The 22883-nt window shown below is 39.2% G+C and overlaps 2 protein-coding genes across 4 annotated transcripts in view; both read right to left on the bottom strand.

Moving 5' to 3' along the window:
• The window catches only part of EIF2AK2 (eukaryotic translation initiation factor 2 alpha kinase 2), a 36617-nt gene extending 35783 nt beyond the window's left edge, over positions 1-834 (bottom strand). For all 3 annotated transcript variants that reach the window (XR_008995882.1, XM_036931626.2, XM_036931627.2), the window contains exon 1: positions 710-834. The gene's annotated coding sequence lies outside the window, so the exon portion shown is untranslated. The remainder of the gene's footprint in view (positions 1-709) is intronic.
• A 7177-nt stretch (positions 835-8011) lies between these two features.
• Positions 8012-21385, bottom strand: SULT6B1 (sulfotransferase family 6B member 1). Its single transcript, XM_036931652.2, is given in 7 exon segments — positions 8012-8563; positions 10361-10517; positions 12785-12879; positions 14469-14595; positions 17296-17385; positions 20068-20180; positions 21187-21385. Coding segments are annotated over 7 exon segments (912 nt in total). The 3' UTR covers positions 8012-8432.
• Positions 21386-22883: the final 1498 nt, after the last annotated feature.

The raw sequence follows: 22883 nt of genomic DNA, 5'->3' as shown, positions 1-22883 counted from the left end.
AGGGTGGGGCTTCTTTTACATGCAGGTAGTTCAGGTAGGGCTGCACTAATAGACATTGTACGAAGTACAGTGCATAGTGAGGGATTGGCCATGTAGATATCTGGACAAGAGCTTTCCAGGAAGAAGAAACAGGCAGTGCAAAGGCCCAGAGGCGAGCCTGTGCTTCTCTGTGCCCCAAGAACAGAAATGAGGCCTGTGTGGTTAGAGTGGAGGGTCAAGGGGTCTCGCCTGTGGGCCGACAGCTGTTTACAGGATGCTGGTGAGATGGGAAGCTATTGGGATGGTCTGAGCAGAGGCGTGTCCTGCTCTTAGAGAAACCCTCGGGCTGCTGCAATGTTGAGGATATACGGGAAGGGGAGGTGCGGGCATGGGGTGAGGGTGGCTGAAGCCAAGCACCTGGGGGGTGGGGAATTGCAAGAGGAGATTTTTAGCCAGGGCTTACTTGGCCATTCTATGGGTAATCCAGGCCCCCATATTGCCCATCGGTCGGTCATAGTTCCCATCTTACCAGTTTTCCATTAGATCCCCCGGCCCCCAGCCCCGGCCTGGGCAATTCATTACTTGCTCTGATAAAAATTCTTCGCGGGAAGAAAACGGCTTTTCTGAGCTGCCCAATCCTTTTGCCAGATGCCGGCATGGCCCCGCATGTCGGCTGCGGGCCCGGTTCGGCGCCCCGGGTGCGGCGGGGCCAGAGGTCGGTGCCTCTTACCTGCGACCGATCCCGGGCTGGGGACGTGGGATGTGCGCGCACCTTGACGCCCCTCCGCTCCTGGGGCCGCGCCGCCGCCGTCCGCCGCAGCCCAGCTGGGTCTGCGCGCCTGCCTCTCAGTTTCGTTTTCCCGGAGGACTCCGCCTCCGGCCGCGGCTGCCCGGCCCCCTCCCGCGCAGGTCCGCCCAGGCCCCGGGATCCGAGCGGCGGGCGCCTCCGCCCGGGTCCGCGCTGGGCGGGCCGGGCACCCGCGTGCGGCTCCACCGAGCCCACCCCGGCTGTTCCCAGCAACGCGCTCAGAGGACGGAAGGGCCCCCAAGTTTCCGAGGCCTGCGGCCTGTCGGCGCTCGCTGTTAGGCTCTGGAATCAGCGATCCCTTTTCCTCTTCAGGGCACCCATTCGGAGTACGGTTTGGGGGTGAGAGCGGATATTATTCGTCTCCATATTACAATAGAAATAGAACATACTACAATAGGAACTAAGTAAATTAACTTGTCCAGGGTCCAGCTGCTGGTAAGTGGCAAAGCCAGGATTCAATTCAAGGTCAGGCTCGTGAACCCCAAAGCACAATGTCCCCTTTCCTCCCTGCTGCCTCCTCACTTTCACAAGGCTGGGGACGAAGAAGCCTGGGGCACAATCTTTCTTGGATCAAAACCCCTCCATCCATTATTCAACAGATACTTGCCAGCGCTGTACCCAGGATGGCGCTCCTGACAGTGCCAAGCGCCATCTGCTTCCGGAGGGGCCTCATGGGGTTTACAGCCAAAGCCCTTACCTGTAGTCCCTGCTTCGTAAGAAATCCTACTCACCTAATGGGCTGTGACATACTCTCAGAGAAATACTGGCCCATTGATCCAGTGACTGAGGAGAGCTGAGGGCTTACCTCACAACAAACAGTACAGCAAGGTAGGTGCTATGCCCATTTAACAGATAAGAAAACGCAGGTCAGGCACAGAGAAATGAACACAGCTAGTAAGCAGGGTAGCTAGAATTAGAACCAGGAGTCTGGATCTTCACCGTCTAGGCTGGAAGCTAGGGTGAGGAAAGGAGGTGGCTCTAGGGGTCCTTTTCCACTTCTACACCCTTTTCCCCTTTGAGAATTGCAGGGTATCAATGGCTAAAAACTCTATTTTGCTTTATCTCAGGTCCTGAACATGATATCAGTTCCCTAAATGTGAAGTGCAGGAGGGAGCTTGGAGGGTATATAGGAAGCAGAGCCATCTTTCTGTGGCATTTCCAGGTGACCAAAAGCTCCAACAGTGGTGGGTATTTGCAGGAATCCATTGACCACTTCGTGGGTGCAGGGTAGCTGAGGCAGCAGCAACAGCAATAGCAGGGATAACTTTTCTCACTTTTTGAAGCCCCTGAACTGCCCAAGAGAGACTAAAGAGAAGAACTTCTTACTTTGTGTGTCTCCAGACTAATGTTGCAAAGATCAGGTGCAGAGTCTGATGTTACAGGTAACAGAATTTTACAATGTAAATTTAATTTGCAGCATCACCAGGTCCCTTCTATGAATGTTAAGGGCATTGTTAGGAAAGAACAAGGGCCTGGGAATTTGGGTGGATTCAAATGATTCATAGTACCACTGCCCAACTTTTGCTGAGTGAAGAGAGGAAATCCATCCAGAGGGCAGAACTCTGAGAAGTACATTAAGTTGTCACTTGGAAGGAGAGCATGCCAGTGCCTTGGACAGACCAGTGGCTAGCAGTTCAGTGGAATATTCAGGGATCTGGAAGGAACAAGATCAGAGAATTGGTGATAAGGAGGTCTTAAAAATGATGTTGAACCACTTGGAATGGACACAGGATGAGCATATTGGGTTCCCTTCTGAATGAATCTTCTGCGGAGGCTTTTGAGAAGCAGGTGGGCAAGAAGACTTCTGAACATGTCGGTCAGCCTTTTCCCCAAGTACCCCAGTGCATATTCAAAATGAATGAAGAGGCTATGGTGGTAGGAATGGATGGTCTGTGGGCGTTCATCAGCATGGTATTCTCAAGGCTAATCTGGCTGCTGAGCACCGACCAGAGACCAATACTGAGCCCCCAGTGTGGAGTGCCATACTGCCAAGGGAGACCAGCCAGCCACTTGGTGGCAGACTGGTTACACACGAGCCCTTCCTTCATGGCCCTGGCAGGGATTTGCTTTCTGTGGAGTTAACATTTATTCCAGATACAGATGTGCTGCTCCTTCCTGCAGTGCTTCTGCCAGCATCTTCATTTTTGGACATTCTGAATACTTTGTTCACTATCTCTCACTAAGGAACCCATTTTATAGAAAAAGGAATAAGGCAGCATACTGACTATCATGGGATTCAATGCTTTTATTTTATTATGAACCTCATCACCCAGCTGGTTTCATAGGACAGTGGGATGGAGTATTGAAGTCTCAGTTACAGACCCAGGTAGGAGAAAACACTTAGCAAGCTTGGGTGTGCTGACCTTAAGGTGCAGTATATGGTCTAAACTAGGTTGCTCTTTTTTCCATGGCCAGGATACATGAGGCCAGAAAACAGTATAAATGAAAGTGTTGTCTCCCACAATTAAACCTAATTATGCACCTGCAAAATAGTGCTTTGTGCTCCTATGATATTGGGCTCTGTTTCTACTAGAGGACACATAGTCTGGATATTGTATGTTCATCATGCCACCAAACCATCAAGAAAATAAGGGGGTTACTGAACTGGCAGGGCCTGATTAATATGAATTACCAAGGGAAAATAGTGATGCAGCCATACAATTGAGTCAGGGATGAGCATATCTTTAACATGGGTTTCTCTCGTAATTCCATGGTCCATGATAAATGTTAATGGAAATCTACAGCTGAGCTGTCCAAGACAGGCCTGTTAAAGGCTCAGATATTTCAGGATTGAAGGTTTGTGTCATCCTACTAGCTGGGGAGACTTCTGAGGGCAAAGGGAACAGTGAATAAGGAAGTTATAAAAACAAGAATAAAGGACTATCGAAACTATGCATTTTTTTTCTTCCATGCTTTGTTTTTGTATGTATTAATAATAAACTTCTTTTCATTGTTTTTCCCTTTCTTGTTATGTGAGATTTGCTGGTGGTGGTTAATTTTATAGGATAGTTCTTTAGACCAGAGAATCTTAAGGTGGGATTGTGACTAAAGTAGAAGAAGGAACATCCCATAGCAATGATTATGAAGATTTAGGGGCTAGGATAAACATGCTTTCATTGGAAGGAGGGAACAGCTGCATTCGGTGGGAATGTCATTTTGATGTTGCTTAAAAGATGATCAGTAGGACTGTACTGTACTAGATAGTTAATTCTTACATAGCTTCCATTCTCAGTGCTTCTGTGTCTCCTCATCTCCTGAATTACACAATGTATGGAAGGTTAAAGCCACATTTTTCAGGTATCTATGGAGTTAAAATTCTGGATAAAATTTGAGCTGTGCCGATGACTGATGAGCAGTGGTACAAGATTTGGAAGACAGAAGGGAGGATAAGCCCATCCTTCTGTGACAGAACAAACTGATGAGCAAGCTTCCATGCCTCATCAAAAGCTGGATTCCAGGTGCCCTTGTCAATTCTCCAGGGGTATGGAGCATCTATGGTGGCAACAGTGGTGGTGGTGGTGGGGTCCTGAGCGTTGGACAGCAACTGCAGTGGCAGTCACCTGATTTCCTTTCTGCCATCCCTACCAACAATTGTGTGTTTACTTCCTACTAAATCTTTCTGCTTGACATTCTTACAGTGGTTTTCTGTTTCCAGTACTGAACAGGAGAAACCTTCCTGAAAATCAAACCTACACTGAGGGAATATAGTTGAGAAGTGAAGATTAAGAATCAAGTCTTTGAGCTCTGGATCAAGCCTCACCTGAACCAGACCTATCCTAGACTGGTCAATTTTAAGAGCCCTCCCTTTCCTTTTCTTTCTAGTATGAACCAATTTATGTTTGATTTTTTTGTTTATTATATTAAAAGCACCCTAACTGATCTGATATTCTGAAAAACACTTCTTGGAAAAAAATCCCTTCGTTCATTAACATGTTCAACAAATATTTATTTGTTGAGTGCCTAGCATGTGCAGCATTATGCTGCAAATACAATAATGGCCAAAAACAACAGTGTCCTTAAGTGTTTATACAGAAGTGAGTTTCTAAAGGATGGAGTGTTTGTAGAAAAGGAGGAAACTTAATGTTTGGGGGAGTGGATGACACACACAGATAGATTGAGTAGAAGCATCTCTGATGACTTTGTTAATTTTCAATGATGCCTTACCTTATATGTAACTCTTAGTGAGCACCCACTTGATTATTGTCCTATAGCCAGTACCATAGATCTATTTATCAGTTTTGACACTCATAGGTAACTGTTAGATCAAATGATCAAATATAAAATAACTAGCTAGATACAGATAAAAGAATCTTGTGTGTGTCAAGTATTTTTAATTCCCTTTTTAGTAGCAAGTGAAAAATAATAATTGTTGTTCCTGCATTGGGAAATTGCTGAGTAATATACTTTGAAATCCGAAAGTGTGATGCTTCCAGCTTTGTTCTTTCTTGAGACTGCCTTGACTCTTTGGCATCTTTTGTGACCCTTGCCAGTTTAAGGATTGTTTTTTCTATTTCTGTGGAAAAATTTTGATAGGGATTGAATTGAATCTTTAAATCTCTTTGGGCAGTATGGACATTTTGACAATATTAATTCTTCCAATCCATGAGCATGGGATATCTCTCCATTTATTTGGGTCTTCTTAGATTTTTTTTTCATCAATGTTCCAGTTTTCAGTATATAGATCTTTCACCTCATTGGTTAAATGTATTCCTAAGTATTTTATTCTTTTTGATGCTATTGTAAATGGGATTGCTTTTTTAATTTATCTTTCCGATAATCTGTTTCTAGTGTGTAGAAACGCAACTGATTTTTGTATATTAACTTGGTATGCTGCAACTTTTCTAAATTCATTTATTAGTTCAAATGGGTTTTGGTTGAGTCTTTAGGGTTTTTCTATATATAATATCATGCCATCTGCTGGCCACTATCCAAAAGACAAGAAATAACAAATCCTGGTGAGGAATGTGGAGAAATGGGTACACTGTTGGTGGGAATGTAAATTGGTGCAACCATTGTGGATAGCAATATGGAGGTTCCTCAAAAAACTAAAAATAGAAATATGATTTGACCCAGGAATTCCACTCCTAGGAATTTACCAAAAGAAAACAAAATCCCAGATTCAAAAAGACATATGTACCCCTATGTTTATTGCTGCACTATTTGCAATAGCCAAGATATGGAAGCAACCTGAGTGTCCATTAATAAATAAGTGGATAAAGAAGACATGGTACATATACACAATGGAATACTATTGAGTCATAAAAAGAAAAGAAACCCATTTGCAACAACATGGATGGAGCTAGAGGGTATTACGCTCAGTGAAATAAGTCAAGTGGAGAAAGATGAATACCAAATGATTTCCCTCATTTGTGGCATATAACAACAAAGCAAAACAGAAGTAACAAAATAGCAGTAGACTCATAGACACCAAGAAGGGACTAGTGGTTACCTAAGGGGAGGGGCTGTGGAGGGCAGGGAGAGGGGGAAGGGGATTAAGGGGCACAATAATTTGCAATCACAATATAGGTCGCTCACAGGAACAGTAGTACAGCACAGAGAATACACTTAATGATTCTGTAACATCTCACTACATTGATGGACAGTGACTGCACTAGAGGGGGTGAGGACTTGATAATGTGGGTAAATATTGAACCACTGTGTTGTGTATTTGAAACCAACATAAGACTGTATATCAATGATACTTTAATAAAAAATAATAATATCATGCCATCTGCAAATTGGGAGAATTTTGCTTCTTCCTTTCTGATTTGGATGCCTTTTATTTCTTTTCTTTTTCTTAACTGATTGCTCTGGTTAGGACTTCTAGTACTATGTTGAGTGTAAGTGGTGATAGTGGGCATCGTTGTCTTTTTCCTGATAGTCCAGGAAAAACGTTAAGCTTTTGTTGAGTATGGCATTAGCTATAGATTTATAATATATGACCTTTATTATGCTGAGGTATGTTTTGTTTTAATCTATATTTTCCTAATTATTACATTTTTCTCATTACATGTTTGCCATTTGTGTTTCCTCTTCTGCAAATTGTCTACCTATTTTCTTTATACTTTTTACCTATCAGGTTTCATTTTCTTTCACCTATTGATTTTAGTTATTCTTTGAATACTTTAGATGTTAACCTTTTGTTGAATGCCTTCTCCAAGTCTCTGTTATGCCATTTCATTTTTTTTTGGTTTCACTTCCTTAAGGATGCTGTTTTACAAAGATTTTAAATTTAAATGTAGTCAAAAATATAAATAACTTCCCTTTTGTGTGTGCTTTTTGTTACTTGTTTAAGAAGTCCTATACTGCGGTCATAAAAATATTATCTTGTATTTGCTTCTAAAAATCTAAAGTTTTAAAATCTTTTCTAAACATAAAGTTATTTAATTCACAAGGAATTCATTTTGTGAGCAAAGTAAAATAAGGATCTGACCATTGTCTTAGCAGTAAATATTGAAGAGTTTTATTTCTTCCTGATATGCAATGCCACCTCTCTCATGTTTGAAATTTCTGTACATTCATGCATCACGTTGCCAGCTCTGTTTTGTTCTATTTGTCGTATTTGTCTACTCCTGTATAAATCACGTGCGCTTGGTCATTAAAACCCAAGCCTCTTTGATATTGACAAGTTGCTCAATGGCAGCTCAATGTCATCTCTGATTCTTACTTGGTCTAGTTCTCTGTTACCTCTTTGGTTTTGGTCTCTGAGGTGTCTGCTTACTCTACTGGGAGCTGAGCAGTGCAACTGAAGGAATTTTTATCCAGTCATTCTTGGTGTTTTGTGAGAGGGTTTTCAGTGTAGCTAATCTACCATACTACCAGAAATAGTAGTCCTATAATCTTCCTCGCAGCCATTTTATTTAACTTTTCTATGAATCATTCTATTCTTAACTGTACAGAACTTAGTTTTAGAGAAGAACTAGCTATCATGTAAATATTTAAGACTGTTAAAAGGTTTTTATCCAGAACATTCTCTACGTCTCTTGTAAGTTCCATATGACTGCTTGGGACTCTGTGGTAGAAAAGCCTTTATACCAAATAACACAATCTCTAATCTTTAGCTTTGAACTAGAGGCGGTGGTAAATAGAAATATAATGTCCTCTTATATAAATATAAAGGGCCTACTGCAATGACATATACAGATTAGATAAGCAATGCATTTTTCTTGAGTCAAAGTAGAATTTATTAATCTTATTTCAGTGCAGAATTGGACTTAAATTTTCCCCAGCAGTGAGTCTGAGAGCCACCACAGGTGCTGGTTCCATAGTGGGCAAGACAGGAGTTATTATGGGAGGATAGAAGCTGTGCATCATTTGGAGCCTAACTATCTCTGCTCAAACAGACTAGGCTATGTCTCTGATGGGATCTGCTTATGATCTTATGTGAATCCAGAGCACGAAAGAAGTTAAAGCCCCACTGTACTACATTAACAATAGTATCCCTTTAGGTCAGCTAAATGGCCTTTCCTTAAAAAAGTGAACAAACTTAAGTTTGTGCTCAAAAATTTCATATGTTATTATTGTTAAATTTGTATTATTTATATCTAAGTGTTAATTAACATCATTTGATCAAACTATTATTTAATTGTTTAAATTAAATTATTATTAAGGAAAAAAATATGCAGGCCTGTTGAACTGACCAGAATCAAGGCTGGCAATGTGATTCATACTTCAGCTTTGCTCCTAGGGAAGTGCCTGCTAAGCACTCTTTGAATTTTTCATCCATTTCCTGGTTCTGAGTTTCACTGAACAAATTTTTCCAATCACCAACTTCACCTACAACACAAAAAAAAACAGCAGACCCGGACATCTGTTAGAATATTTCTTTTTGATTTTACCATTTGTCAGTGTGGTGTTTCATTTCAAAATGTGAAAATGGATGCCTGAAAAAATTAGTCTTAAAAATGAATGTAACTTCTCTTATAAAGATAACAATATCCCTTGGAGTTTCCCTGTGGTTGTGTGGTGGGTGATGTGCTTTCTTTATATCACTCAAGGGTCTCCTGGCCTCAGTACTCTCCTATTCCCACCCATCTCCCAATACCTAGGATCTAAAACTCTACCCTTTGACAGTCTTTTTTTTCCCCCTCTGAAGTCTTTTAAATACATTAAACTCCCCTTGAGAAGTTAAACTTTTATAGAAGGTTTTGTTTAAGACCTTAGATAGTGAATTTTTTGCAAAAAGTTATTATTTTGCCTGAGATTAGGATATGTTTTTCTTTTTTGCTTTTAAAAGTAAAGGAATTACTTCTTTTGATTATTTGGGTTGAAAGTGTAAATTCCTTGTTGCATAACGATTGAAATGTATGTTTATAAAGAGAGTTTCATGATTTGAGGAAATGCTTAGATATATGAAAGGAATAAAATAAAACACAAAACTGTTTACAGATGTTATCAACTACGTACAACTGCACAGAGTAAGGCTGGAAGAAGTAGGCCAGAAAGTTAAACCTGCCTCTGGTGGGAGAAACGTGGATAATTTTTAGTGCTTTCTCACATTTTTCTGTGCTTTCTGAATTTTCTACAAGGGATATTGTGAAATTTTTAGATTTTTACCTTATTTTAGATTTTTCCTTTTCTGAATAGTATTTGATTAATAATGTATAGAAAAGTTCTTTCCCCCCTTCTTAAAGCAAATAAAGCATAAAAATCAGGGTTACAGTCAGGAATTAAACCAAAGCCAGATTTACATTCAATGTTCCACTTATAGTGGATTTTTTTATATTGGTCTTCATTTGACAAAATGTAGTAATGTCAAGTAGACTATGTTCAAATGCTGACTCCATTGTTGATTAGGTTTGTGACAAGGACAATTAATAGTCCTGTGCTTTGTTCCTCCTAGTTGTAAAATTAAGGATTTAATATCTTGTTTTCTATAAAACTTAAGTCCAGCAAAGGGTCTAACATATGATAGATGCCTGATAAATGATAGCTGTTGTTAGATATTCTGCCTTTAAATCACATAATACTTTTATTACATATGCAATAATTTTTTTTAAAACCTGCCAGTCCTTAAGCTATATTATCATAAATTACCATAAGAAATTAGAGTGATTTAATGAAATTTAGGAAAATCCTCAGTGCCAGGGACAGCTAGTTGCCTATCCAATACTTATTTTTTTCCTTCTTCCTTCTTAACAAAAACCCTGATTTTAACTGGGCAATCATGAAAAAAGAAATCACATTTCCCAGCCAATAGCACAGTGAGAGGTAACCAATGAGAAGTCCCTGCGTGAGGCTTCCTGCAATGTTCTTTAAAGGGGCTTCACGCAGCTAATACATGTGATTCTGTCTCTTGCCATTCCCTTTTTATTTTAATAAAATAATCCTTTAATTTTCATGTAGTGGTGGAACTCCAGATGTTTTCTTGTCATGACAAGGTGACAACCAGAAAGACAGGAGTGACTTGGTACTCTCAAAGATATTTTGGGGCTGCCAGTTCTACCTCTGAACCATGTCCAGACTCTCATTAAGGGAGAGGGAAGAAGATCCTGTCTTAGTTAAGGCAAAGTTATCTGGATTGACCACTACGTGCAAAGGGATGGATGTCCCAGAAACTAATGCAACTTTTACCTTTGCGGAACAGGAATGGGCCAACAGCACCGTGAGTTTCCTGGGACTTGGCTCGCATTGCCTGGAAGGTGCTCTGAGCTGAGATAGTTTGAATCTGCTCCCCAGTTAGAGAGAAACCAAAGAACTCAGCAGTTTGTTTTATTCCAGCAGCCAGATTCTGAAAACAAAATTTTAACGGATAAACATCTTTCTATGGGAATTGTGTCCTGAGCAAAATAGTCTTCTTAGAATGTTTCAGCCTAACTGTCTGATTCATCTGTTTGTCTCTTTAGACTTACTTTAATACTTCTGTATAAATATTTAAGATATCCCTACAAGATATTCTGTAGTGATTTTATAGTTTCAATTTATGACTGTTGTTCAACTATTCAGGGTATAATGACAGTAGGCATTAATTAGTAGGTTAGAATTTTACCTAAGATGATATTAATTTTATTATAAAGTACCAATCTAGACCAGTGAGGAAATTAATGCATTTGTACATGTTCATTCTAATTCTCTTTTCTCCTGAATTCTATGTACAGCTAATATTTAATTCCTTCAAGAAAGTCCAATTTTTAGAATTGTAAAAATTAGAAACTACCTTGAAATTCACCCTAAATACCTTTGTAGATTGTGAATCCCTCAACAGTATTCCTAGCCAGTACACATTCATGAATCTTCCAGAACAGTTATAAACTGTATTCTACAAAACACCAATATACTTCAAGGTGGTTATAGATGTTTCATGAGGAAAAAGAAAAAAAGGATGGTGAATGGTTGAGGTCAAATAAGTTTGGAATCCTTTGAGTTAAATAAAGATAAGCTTTTTTCCCTTATAGGATCTGTCAGTCTTTAATATGTCAATGTACAATGTGACTCTCTCAAATGAGCAGACTATCTAATACAGCAGTTCCCAAATAAATTTGAACAGGCAACCTTTTTTCCAGCCCCCAATAAAAAATTATTAACATCTGGGGCAATACTGACAGTTCACGGAGCACAAGTTTTAGAAAGATTATTCTAGACTAGAAGGAGAAAAGATTCAATTAGTATGTTCTTTTATGTTATACTAATACATCCTGGGATGGATTCAATTATACTTTCCTTTGATAAGAATGTCAGAGAGACTAATGTTAAAAACTCAGTTCAGTTAGAGAACATCTGACACACTCCTTTCTCTTTAACATACTTTCTTCACTGCAGTTCCAGGACTGTGGTTTCCCTCCCACCTCATTAGCCACACCTTAGTTTCCTTTGCTGATTCTTCCTATTTTTCCCAAACTCTTTATATGGCGGGGGTTGGGGGGCTCCAGGGCTCAGATCTTGGTCTTCTGCTCTTCTCTATCCATACATTTACATACACAGATATGAAATCTCATGCCTTTAAATGCCTCTATGTGACAAATTTATAACGACAGCCCAGAACTCTCTCTGCCTTCAAGACTTTTACACCCAACTGCTTACTTGACCTCTCCATTTGGATGACTAATAAATATCTCAAACTTACATGTCCAACACCCAAATCCTGACATTCCCCACAATCCTGCTTTACCTGCTGCCATCTCCTACCTAGATTATAATAACTCAGTCTCCCCTTTGGTAAGGCCAATAATATTGGAGTCTTGTTTGACTTCTCTTTTTCTCTCATTGCTCTTTCTCCCATCCAATGCAGCAGCAAATCCTGTTGGCTTTTTGTATTCAGAATTCAACCACTTCTCAGCACCTGCACTGCTCCTTTTGGTCTGAGCCACCATCTTCCCCTGCCTACTGTAGCCTCTTCACGGGTTTCCTTACACTCTCTTTACTCTTCTCCAGTATGTTCTCACACACTAGCCAGAATGATCTTAGTAAAGACATCAGCTACTTTCACTCTTCTGTTCACATCCTACAGTGGCTTCCCATTTCACTCACAGTGAGTGCCAAGGTAATTTCAAAGGCCTGCCACGCCATTCCTCGTACTCCACCCCAGGCCCCTTACTTCTGTTGTCACTGGTTAATCTCCTCTGGTTCACCCTACTGCCCCAGCCTTACCTGCCTCCTTCCTTAGAACAGAAAGGAGGCACTAAATGTTTGTGAATAAACTATTTTTTTAAATAACATATATAGAAAGATCAACTCACAGCCAAATGTGTGTTCAATTAAATCTCAGTTGAGGCCTACCTATTGTTTTTGCCATCCCTAATTTGGGCTATCTAGCCTAAAGGGAAAATAAAGCAGCCACTATTGGTAATAGGTTGTTAAGCATTATTTTATTTCTATTAAATAAACAATCTAAGTACCTATTCATGGTTTGTTTTTTTTCTTAGCACTGTACCATATATCTGGGATAGTCCTTTTCTTTTTTTACTTGAATACAATGTTCATACAACCAGACATAAGCAAGTGCTCTTGTTATTGTTTATAATAAGTTTTGCTATAGAATATTAATAATCATAATCTCACCTCTTTCAGGTCTTCATATAATATGAACTTAACATTTTCATCATCTAGATGCTTGTTCCAATTAATTGCAAAATCAAAATAGCTTCCCCAACAAACTAAAAACACAGGGAAAAAAATGTCAGTCTTGATATCAGAGCTAGTGCTTCCAAACAAAATGCTATCTGCACACCTTACCTCCTGTAGGGTGGATATTCTCAACTTCACTCTGCAAGTAAGGAACTAAAGTTCAGACAGATCAAACATCTTGCTCAAAATCACCCAGGCAGTGAGTGATTTGAATTTGGGTTTAAGTGCTAGCTCTACTACTTAATGACTGTGTGACCTTTCTATTCCTTATCCTCATAGGGTTCCTATGAGAATGGAAATTAAGTAATGTATGCTAGGGATAGCATCTAGTGCCTGGCATGTAATAATTGCTCAGTAAGTGGTAGCTATTTTATTCTATCTAATATTAATAATTCATATATAATTGTAAATGATGAAGCCCAATCCAGGACTCCCATTTAAATCCCATGTTTTCCAGTACATTCAGCTGCCTCCATAAATAGAATTCAACAAGTTTGCAAGCAGTAAGCCAACCAAGTTATCACTGCCACATTTTACCATGTCAATTGAATAATTAGGCTAAAGGGATGGATTGAGAAACAAACATTCCTTAAAACAGACTGTCCCAATGGCGACAGGTTTCTCATCATTAAATGTTCTCTTGTGCTATTAATGGGGTATCGTTTCAGACTTGCTTTAACTGTATTCATTCTGTCTTAGTGGTTAGAAATGAAATCAAAGCTCTCTTAGTAGTGCTTCATAAGCACCTTCTGTGCCCTTTTTTTCTCTCTGACACCCCAACCCCAATATTCAGTCTTTTCTTAGGAGCCAAAGCCATACCCTGTGCCCTTGCACGTGGGCTGGTATAGCACCTCTTTGCCGATTACCTTTAAAAGTGGTCCTCTTAGCGTGACCTGTCAAGAGCTTCTTTAGGGTCATCTGACATTAATTCTTCCTTCTACACTGTAAAGACTCAACAGAGCCTCTAGTAAGAGGAGTCATCTATTCCTCTCTGGTCGCTGTACCCGAAATAGTCTCTGCCACTTACAAGCAGTGGGACCATTAGCAGGTAACTTAACTTTTTTGATTAGTTTCCTCATCTGTGCAGTGGGGCTGATACTGCCTGACTCAGACTTTGCTGTAGCCTTACATGAACTCATGTGTATACAACACCTAATTTATTACCTGCAGCATTAGTAGGTACTTATAAAATTGTGATTATCAATAACTAGAGGTAAAACATCAACATGGTCTGACAAAGCTTATTTTCTTTCTGGTGAACAAATATCTCAGGTGTGGTTTCTCAGCATCATTTTTAAAAAAATCATTCTGTTATACAGAGACTTGGGGGAAATTAAATAGAAATGCTTTTCTACATGACTGTATAGGCCTGTTTATCCCATGTCTGTTCTACGACCACTCTGTCTCATAGTCAACATGTAAATTGTCCAAATTATTTTTAAAAGAGTAATGTGTTGTTTGATGCACAGAACTATGGAGCTCTAAAACTTCATTTAAAAGTAGCTCTGGTTCCTGGACCCACCTTTGTCTTCTTTCTTTCTTCACCCTTAAACTCATATGCTTTTCTGTATTTATGTGGTCATCTGTTGAAGTAGGAATTCTTTTACCATAGTCATACCTTGTCCTTCCATGAACTGTCTGAAGAATTCATCCCAAGAGCTGTAGCTTGGAATATCAGGGACATCATTGTGGAAATGGTACAAAGATACTGCTGTATCTTTAGGATTTCGGAATATCACCAATACCTAGGGAGAAAAAACTAAGTTAATTAGTTTAGGTCTATGTTTCCATATTTGGAAAAGTGATACTGTGTGCAACATCCTCACAAGAGTGTGTCCCCTTGTACACTACATCATTTTGTTATATATACAGAAAGAAATGACAGTAAGAATCCAAGGAACAGCAGGTGGCAGATGAGACAGCCTCAGGGGAAGGGAGAAAAAAAGAAGAAAAAGAAGTTGATGTTGTAGCTGAGAACCTTTGCTAATAGCCTTAGATAGTAAAAAGGCATATGTAGAAGATGTAAAAAAGGAAAAAGAGTAAGCTCACTAGAATAGCCATGAGAGCACAGTCTGAATGGTCAAACTGCCAAATAAAGTAAAAATTGCAAAATTATGTCAAGGACAGTGAAAATAATGTTTAGAATGTAGCAGGAAAAGATCAAAGAATGGCAGGTCCACTCTGGGGCCCAAGGTGTGATGGGTGGTGTGGCTGAAGCAGAGCCTCTGACTTCCCATGTTATGTCTGTTCTGATGAGCAAGGAATTCATTCTTCTGGATTAAGAGTGTGAAATAAACTCTGTAAAGAGCAAACCGAAACCCAAGGAACTATAAGATTTCAGGAGACCGCCTGGCTGCTCCAAGGGAGTTTAGGCCTTCTGCCTGACATCTCCATTTCAAGAACAGGAAACTGGAGAGCACCGTGTTGAACATTGCTAGTGACCTCTGAGGAATCTGAGATAATGTGCAAGGGGTTCAGAACACTAGAAACTGGCAGATGTCATTTCACTTTTGGAAAGGAGCAAGGTGTGGATTTTGCAAAGTACAGATTTATAAACCTGACCTCCATTTGGGAGAAATTTATAGAATTGACTAATAGACGATTTAAGGCCACATATAAGAGAAAGCAGTAACCACCACGGGGCACCATGGGTCCTCTGAGAACAAGCTGCTGCCAAATCACACCAGGTTTTTCTTGGACATAGTTTCTCCATCAGTAGATTTGTTGCATATGATTTCTTGGGCAAAATGTAAGCCAGAAGCAGGAGCAATTAGCCATATAAAAACTGACTGAGTACTCATGTGCAAAGGAGGCTAAATAATTAAAGTAAACCTGCCTAGAGGTTCTTAATGGCATTCCCCGGTCCCAACTGGGTCATCATCAGAATTTTAATGAATGATTTAATAAAGATATAGAAACTATATTTATCAAATTTGTAGATGACATGGAACAGGGTATCAGGATCTCAAAACATCTCATCAGGCTAAAGAAATGAAGTCATGCCAAACAGGATAAAATTGAATAGAGATAAGTGGGCTGGGCCACACCTTTCAGTCAGATCTCAAACTCACCTTTGTCCCTGATCCAAACAGAGCAGATTCTTCTCCCCTGAGGGTTTTATATTTGGGTTTCTGATTATTACTCATTCGTTGCCCTGGCTTGTAGCAATTTATCATTTTACAACGACATAAGTTTGGATGGCGAGGGCCAGCTGGCTGGAGTGTGGATGAATCCCCAGCATCACCCTCACACCTTGGCTGTGTCACTCTTCTCTTGCCCATGTATTCTGCCAAAAGTGAGACCTTGTTCAAAAGCCTAAATGCTCCAAATCCAAATGCTTCATAAATTACTTTAGCTCTCTTTCTTATGGAATAATTAAGGGGAGAAGAAAAGAGTCACCTAGACTTGTGATTTCGTTTAACTGCATTACACTGGGGAAATTTAATGTTCTTTGGTGGCTTTTGTAATTTGGGAGATTCTCACTATAAAGACGGCTTAACAGAGCTGTCCAAGGCTGGCATGGGGGATAGAGGAGCTCCCTTATGATTGGAGGTGTTCAATCATAGTCCAGCCAGCCACTTAGTGGAATTTAAACACCTAACAGTGATTAGAGTAGACAACCTTTAAGGTATTTTGCAATTCAAAGCTTCTAGGATTCATGTGCCATGATCACAAAGCTGCTGATTGTAAACCTCCACTTCCCTCGTAGTTTATGTCCAGCTCTTCCTTCTCCTCCATTATTTCCCCTCCTTCCTTTAGAACTGTTTCCTCCTTTTTCTTTGCTATTACTACGCTATCCTCCCTTTCTTATTTGTGGTTTTCAAGAGTATAAATCTTTATTTTAATTAACTCTGATCTTTTCCTAAGACAAGAAAAGAGGTGCCAAGAAATAAGGAATAGAGGGGAGACCAGGTGACAGAAAACAAAAAGGACTGAGTGAAAACTAATCATTGTGAGAATAAATCAAAACTGGTTAATGAAACAAAATGTAAATGATGAGTCACCAAAGCACTATAGTTATACATATGTGAGATGAAATTGCTATTGTATGAGAAATCCAGAAATGAAATAGTTTCAGACCTTAAGTAAATAGTGCTCACGAGAAAGAAACAAAGAAACAATTTTTGTTCATTTTCCTAGGGTGTGTTCTTTTGTTACACACTCTAAATATCCTAGTGGGATTCTTAAATCTATTCACCACAAAACAGATTGTAAAATATGTTCTACTCTACCTATATGTTTTATATCCTAGCTGAAAATGCATTTAATTTGAAGGCAACTGTAGCAAATATATCTGAAGAAAGAAACAACAAAAGAAATACTAAACCTCACACTTAATTTATTAAAATCCTATGGTGAGTAGCACACTCATCACATAGCTCAGAAAGCCAGTACCTATACATTGAAAACCTCAAACTAAAATTCCAGGAGGCGAGGACACTCACCTTGGCTTTGTTCTTGAAGAGAGATCCAGGTAACTTGTCGTAATGGAGGTGAGTTGTGAAAACCCTTGGCGATGGAAACTGTTTCATTCTCTTAAAAATAAACATGATAGGTGAAAGGTAAAAGTGTGTGTGTGTGTGTGTAGTGAATCACTCCAAGTTTAGTATCTGTAGTTTCAGGTATTACTATTGCTGTCTGCTCTTCTTCCTCCTCTATTTTTTTTTCTCTTCATTTCTTTTGTCTTTGTAGGTGTGAGGAACAGACAATCATAATTCATTCATTCATTAAAATCTTCCTTTTGAACTCCCTTGTTGGATCCTGCTTACCATTTCTTTTTTGTCACTCTGAAAAATTTACCTTTCCCCACAATCATAACAAATCCTTTCGGTTCAAGACAGCCTGTTACCTGCTGTCCACCCTTTCCCCCGTTTTGGATCTCTTCTATATTGAAAGTCTTTAACAGAAACATTCAAGCCTTTTCATAGTTCCTTCAAATCCATTTTTAATATCTCAATCTTTTTTGTTTTGTTTTGTTTAACAACAAAACTCCATGCAGTCAAATATCCCAACTGAACTTGAAATACAGGAGTCACTTAAATACCTGAGAAATATTTTATGAGAGAAATTCTTGTCATTATGAGGACTTGGTGATTCATTCTTTTTGTTGTAACCTACTTCTACTGATATTTTAAAAATGAAGTTGCCTGTTGCATCTGCTCGTGTTAGGGGTTTTATCTCAGAACCAGACCGTTAGTAGGTCATGTAGGGAGTGAAGGCTTTTAAGTTTCATTTCCACACTTGTAGAGATCACTCGCTGCTCGGTCACGTCAATTTAAGCGATAAAACGATGTTTAGACATTTATAGCTAGTTGCCCTGTAAAAACTTAGTGGCAATCTCTACTCAAGCAAGGGAAAAGTTTAGGTTTTAAAAATAAAAAAACATTTTAAATCGATGCTGTGGGTTCAGTGGTGATTAGTAGTCATAATACTTGATTTACATTAAATTGCACTTCTTAGTTTTAGACTTATTTTATATTCATTCTCAACAATCCTCTCAAGTAGATATGGTAACCCCCATTTTAGGGATTAACAATGGACTTTGAGGTTTTAGGCACTTTGTGCAAAATTGCACAGATGGCAATTTTCAGATTAAGTTATAGAATGCCGTTTCCACTGAACTGCGCAAACAAAATCTCATAAAGACATATGAGAAATGATAAAGTTCCTAAAAGGATTAGAAAAATATCCAGCTGGAAAAAGAGAGTTAACTGTAACAAAAATAGATACACATATAATAATATGTTCATGAAAATGTATGATAGCACAAAACTGTAAGCAATGTAAAGACTAGATACAGGTGTATCTTAAAATATATATATTTTAGAAAACTTTTCTGACTTGTGGTGTAATACATTTTTAAAAGAGAAGATGGGAATCTGGACAAATGTTAGCATTATTTCTAAAGGTGATGCTGAATAGCCTCTTTAGAGACCAGTTTATGCAATAGCCCATCCGTTTCTCACCTAGGAAAAAACTTCTTAAAACTCCTCTGCACAAGTGCTGAGCTGGTCCTGAGAGAGCCAAGGCTGCTAGCCTCTCTGAGGCCTCCTGAGGTTGCGGTTAACCAGACCCAGGACTTAGCACTGACCTCCCCACCCCAACCCAACCCACCCTGCCCCACAGTCCCCGAACATCTCATTTACAAAGTGTCTTTCTGTTACCATGGCGTGGGCTAGCATCCAACGTTCAAGTTTGTATTTCTCATCATGCCAGGTGTCTCCGTCACTTTCCAGAAAACTGTTTCCTAAGTGCCAGTCCAGTGACTGTTGTTAGTGACTGAGTTCTTCTGTCTGTCTGGTGGAAGTCTTGGTGGTGAACACTTTGGAACGTTTTGCTGAGAGTGTGGTTCCCTCTTGAATACAGTCTCCTCTCCCCAGATGCATTTTTGGAGTATCTAGGTATGTGTGTGTGTATCCGCCTTGTTCTGTGCAGGCATCAAGGTCCTGAGACACATCTCCCCTCACCCTGTCCTTGCCTTCCCTGGCAGGGAGCAGAACATCTGTCTCACACCCAAGCCCCAGTTAGTGATATTGTTGAGGTGAGTGATACAGGTAGGCTGACCTGTTATAACCTTCATACACCTCAGTGACTTACTCTCTCAGCTGCCTCCTGATCCTTTCCCATCGCTCCCCCTGCCTCCCCCCGACACACACACACACACACACACACACACCAGAGTCATAATTGAGAGGGAAATCAGAAGTAACATCTTATTAGGCAAAGACTGGGGATTGCTGACATAATCTAAGTTTCGAATGGTCTAGGCCTTGGAGTAACCCTCCTAACAGAATCCTGCCCATGTCAATGTCTTCAGAGATACAACTTTTTTGGTTTTAGTTCATTTCCTCAGGTTTCTCAGCTTATTTTCCCTCCTACTGTTTTTTGTTTGTTTGTTTTTCAGTAGGCTGCCTATGCAATGTAGAGGCTAAGAAGCTCAAATCAGAAAACTTGAGTTCAAATCTTTGGTCTTAAAGTTATTAGCTCCTTGGCCTTGGGCAAGTCTCTAACAGTTTTATCTTTTGTAAAATGGTAATAAGGTTATTTTGCAACAAAAAGGAGATAATCCATGAAAAGTGCTAGGATGATATGGTAAGCACACAAGAAGTATTAATTATTAGTATTTTACTCTCTAAACTCAAAACTAAAAATCCCCCAAATGGAAGAAGTCTTTTTGTAGTAATTTACTGTAACTTTAAAGGCTGTTTTGTACCAACCTGATATTTTTCTGGGTCCCCACATTCAAGCACGGGGAATTCTGGATGTTGATACTTTTTTTTAGAATCAGCAAATAGTAATTCACTAATGATGTGTAGAATCCAATTTGAACCTGTAAGAAAAATCAGAAAATCAAAGCTCATTAAAGCATCTTGATATAGTGAAGGCATGTTATGTTACTTTAGCATGTATGGCATAACAGTTAAAATCTACAACCATTCTCTGATGTGTACAATTGGTTCTTCTGTGTTTGAAGTAACCTGGCCTTTGAAAAAAACAGTGTTTTGTGGAAAACAGCATTTACTTATATTATTTTAAAATTCAAGTCATTATATTTCTCAGATTTCTCCTTTAACAAGAGACAATGCTTCCTTTTGAATCCAGAATATCTTCCTTATAGAACAGTGTTCAATTATAGAAATTATTGTGTATCATATATTACATATTACTTGACTTTAAGTTAATGAATATTTTTTATAGAGTGTATAATTTTGATTTTATAAAAACCTAGAATCGATTAAGAGAAAGAAAAATATTAAGGAAGGTTGGCTTTAATAAACACATATGAAATAACAGTTTAAAAAATCAAAAGTAGATTGTGTAAAATAGGAGAATTTAGATTCTTAATGTCTTATCTTCTACTGATGAATGACCATTGTAAAACTGGTTTGAAAAACTGGAGGATTGATGTTTGATCCTGAAAAATAATCTATTACATATAAGTTATCATATAAATCATCATATAAATTATAGTTGTGGCCATGCTTTTGTCTTCAGTTAAACATCATGATGAAAATCTCTACTACTATGAGTGCTCAATGGCCACTGGACTTTCCGGCATTCACGTTTCTGTGCGCTGGCTTCATGGTGCATCTCTTATATCCATCATGCAACATGTTCTTTTCACATAAACCTCCTCCCTAAACCACTGGGCTGCCTAAATCTAGCAGTTCTAGATTTTGGTTTTACAAGCTATGTTCTTAACCATCGTGGCCTTACTCCCTGATTTCTGGCCAGCCTCATGCACATGAACTACCCTCCTCCCACCTGTGCCTTGCATAGTGCCCAACATACCCCCTTTGAAAAAGTGTCCTTGTGAAGAATAATTTGTTACTTACCACACTTTGGATAAGATGCTAGCACTATGTCATCGCTTCTGGCTTCAAAGGTGTCCAAGGCTTGGAAAGTTTCTGAGGTGCACATGGTGATCGGGTAAGGAATCCCCTGATAGGTGAAAAACAAATGAGAGAGAGTAGCTTTTTTTTATTTTTCCAGAGCTTCATCAATATAGTCAACAAATTTGGACTTAGCAGCCATGCTGGCTCCCTGCTAATGAACCTGTTCTGTGGTTGTCCCAGGGCAGCAACAGCTTTCAATGTAGTTTTTCAGGAGGTGGAACAAAGGGCTCCTCCCATTCACATGAGAAAGAAATAATTTAATTCTCATCCTTCCTCCCACCCTCACCCCGCCTTTTAGCATACACACCACTGACAAAAGGCAAACCACAGGTGCAAAACAGGCTGAGAATTGGGGAATACTACCCCAAGGGTTGATTATATTACCATTATAGGCAACCCTCCCCAGGAAAGTGAGAATAGAGTCTCCTAATAGACGATAATAGATATTAAATATCCAACACAGTTATTTTTATTTTTATTTTTTTTGAGAGGGCATCTCTCATATTTATTGATCAAATGGTTGTTAACAGTTAACAACAATAAAATTCTGTACAGGGGACTCAATGCACAATCATTAATCCACCCCAAGCCTAATTCTCATCAGTCTCCGATCTTCTGAAGCACAACGAACAAGTTCTTACATGATGAACAAATTCTTACATAGTGAATAAGTTCTTACATGGTGAACAGTACAAGGGCAGTCATCACAGAAACTTTCAGTTTTGATCACGCATTATGAACTACAAACAATCAGGTCAGATATGAATATTCATTTAATTTTTATACTTGATTTATATGTGAATCCCACATTTCTCCCTTATTATTATTATTATTATTTTTAATAAAATGCTGAAGTGGTAGGTAGATGCAAGATAAAGGTAGAAAACATAGTTTAGTGCTGTAAGAGAGCAAATGTAGATGATCAGGTGTGTGCCTATAGACTAAGTATTAATCCAAGCTAGACAAGGGCAACAAAACATCCATGGATGCAGAAGATTTCTCTCAGAACAGAGGGGTGAGGTTCTAAGCCTCACCTCTGTTGATCCCCAAGTTCTCACCTGATGGACCCCTGCGACTGTGCCTGTCTTAGGTTGTTCCTCCCTTGAGGAATCTTACCCGTCTCTGGCTAACCAGTCATCTTCCGGGGCCATACAGGGAAATGTAAAGTTGGTAAGTGAGAGAGAAGCCATATTGTTTGAAAAGGTTAGCTTTTTACTTCTTTGCATATTTATGCCCTGTAGCTTCTATGCCCAGCATTTGTCTTGAGGTATCTTTACCACTTGGAAGAATTATGATACTCGGTAAATTCGATATGAGGCACGAATTCTATTTAAGGGTTGTAATTAGGAAGGAAGAAGAAAAGCTATAGAAGTAGCAGATGAAAGAAAACATGGGAAGATTGGTTATTTCTTTGACATATCTTCTTGTAGAGTAACTTCAGCATGTATAGGTTTTAAACTACTAATTAAATTGCGCACACACATTAACATAATAGGAATACAGCTACATAACCAAAGCAGACCTACAATTACCAGCCATCTCCAGTGAAACCAAGAAAAGCTGTTAGGCACCCTAAGCATTTGTGAAAACTTATCTATGATATGATGGATACCGTCTAACTGAATTTGAATAGTTTG

The sequence above is a fragment of the Manis pentadactyla genome, chromosome 2, assembly GCF_030020395.1.
Source record: "Manis pentadactyla isolate mManPen7 chromosome 2, mManPen7.hap1, whole genome shotgun sequence".
Classification (NCBI taxonomy): Eukaryota; Metazoa; Chordata; class Mammalia; order Pholidota; family Manidae; genus Manis; species Manis pentadactyla.
This window is presented reverse-complemented; position numbering and strand designations above follow the sequence as displayed.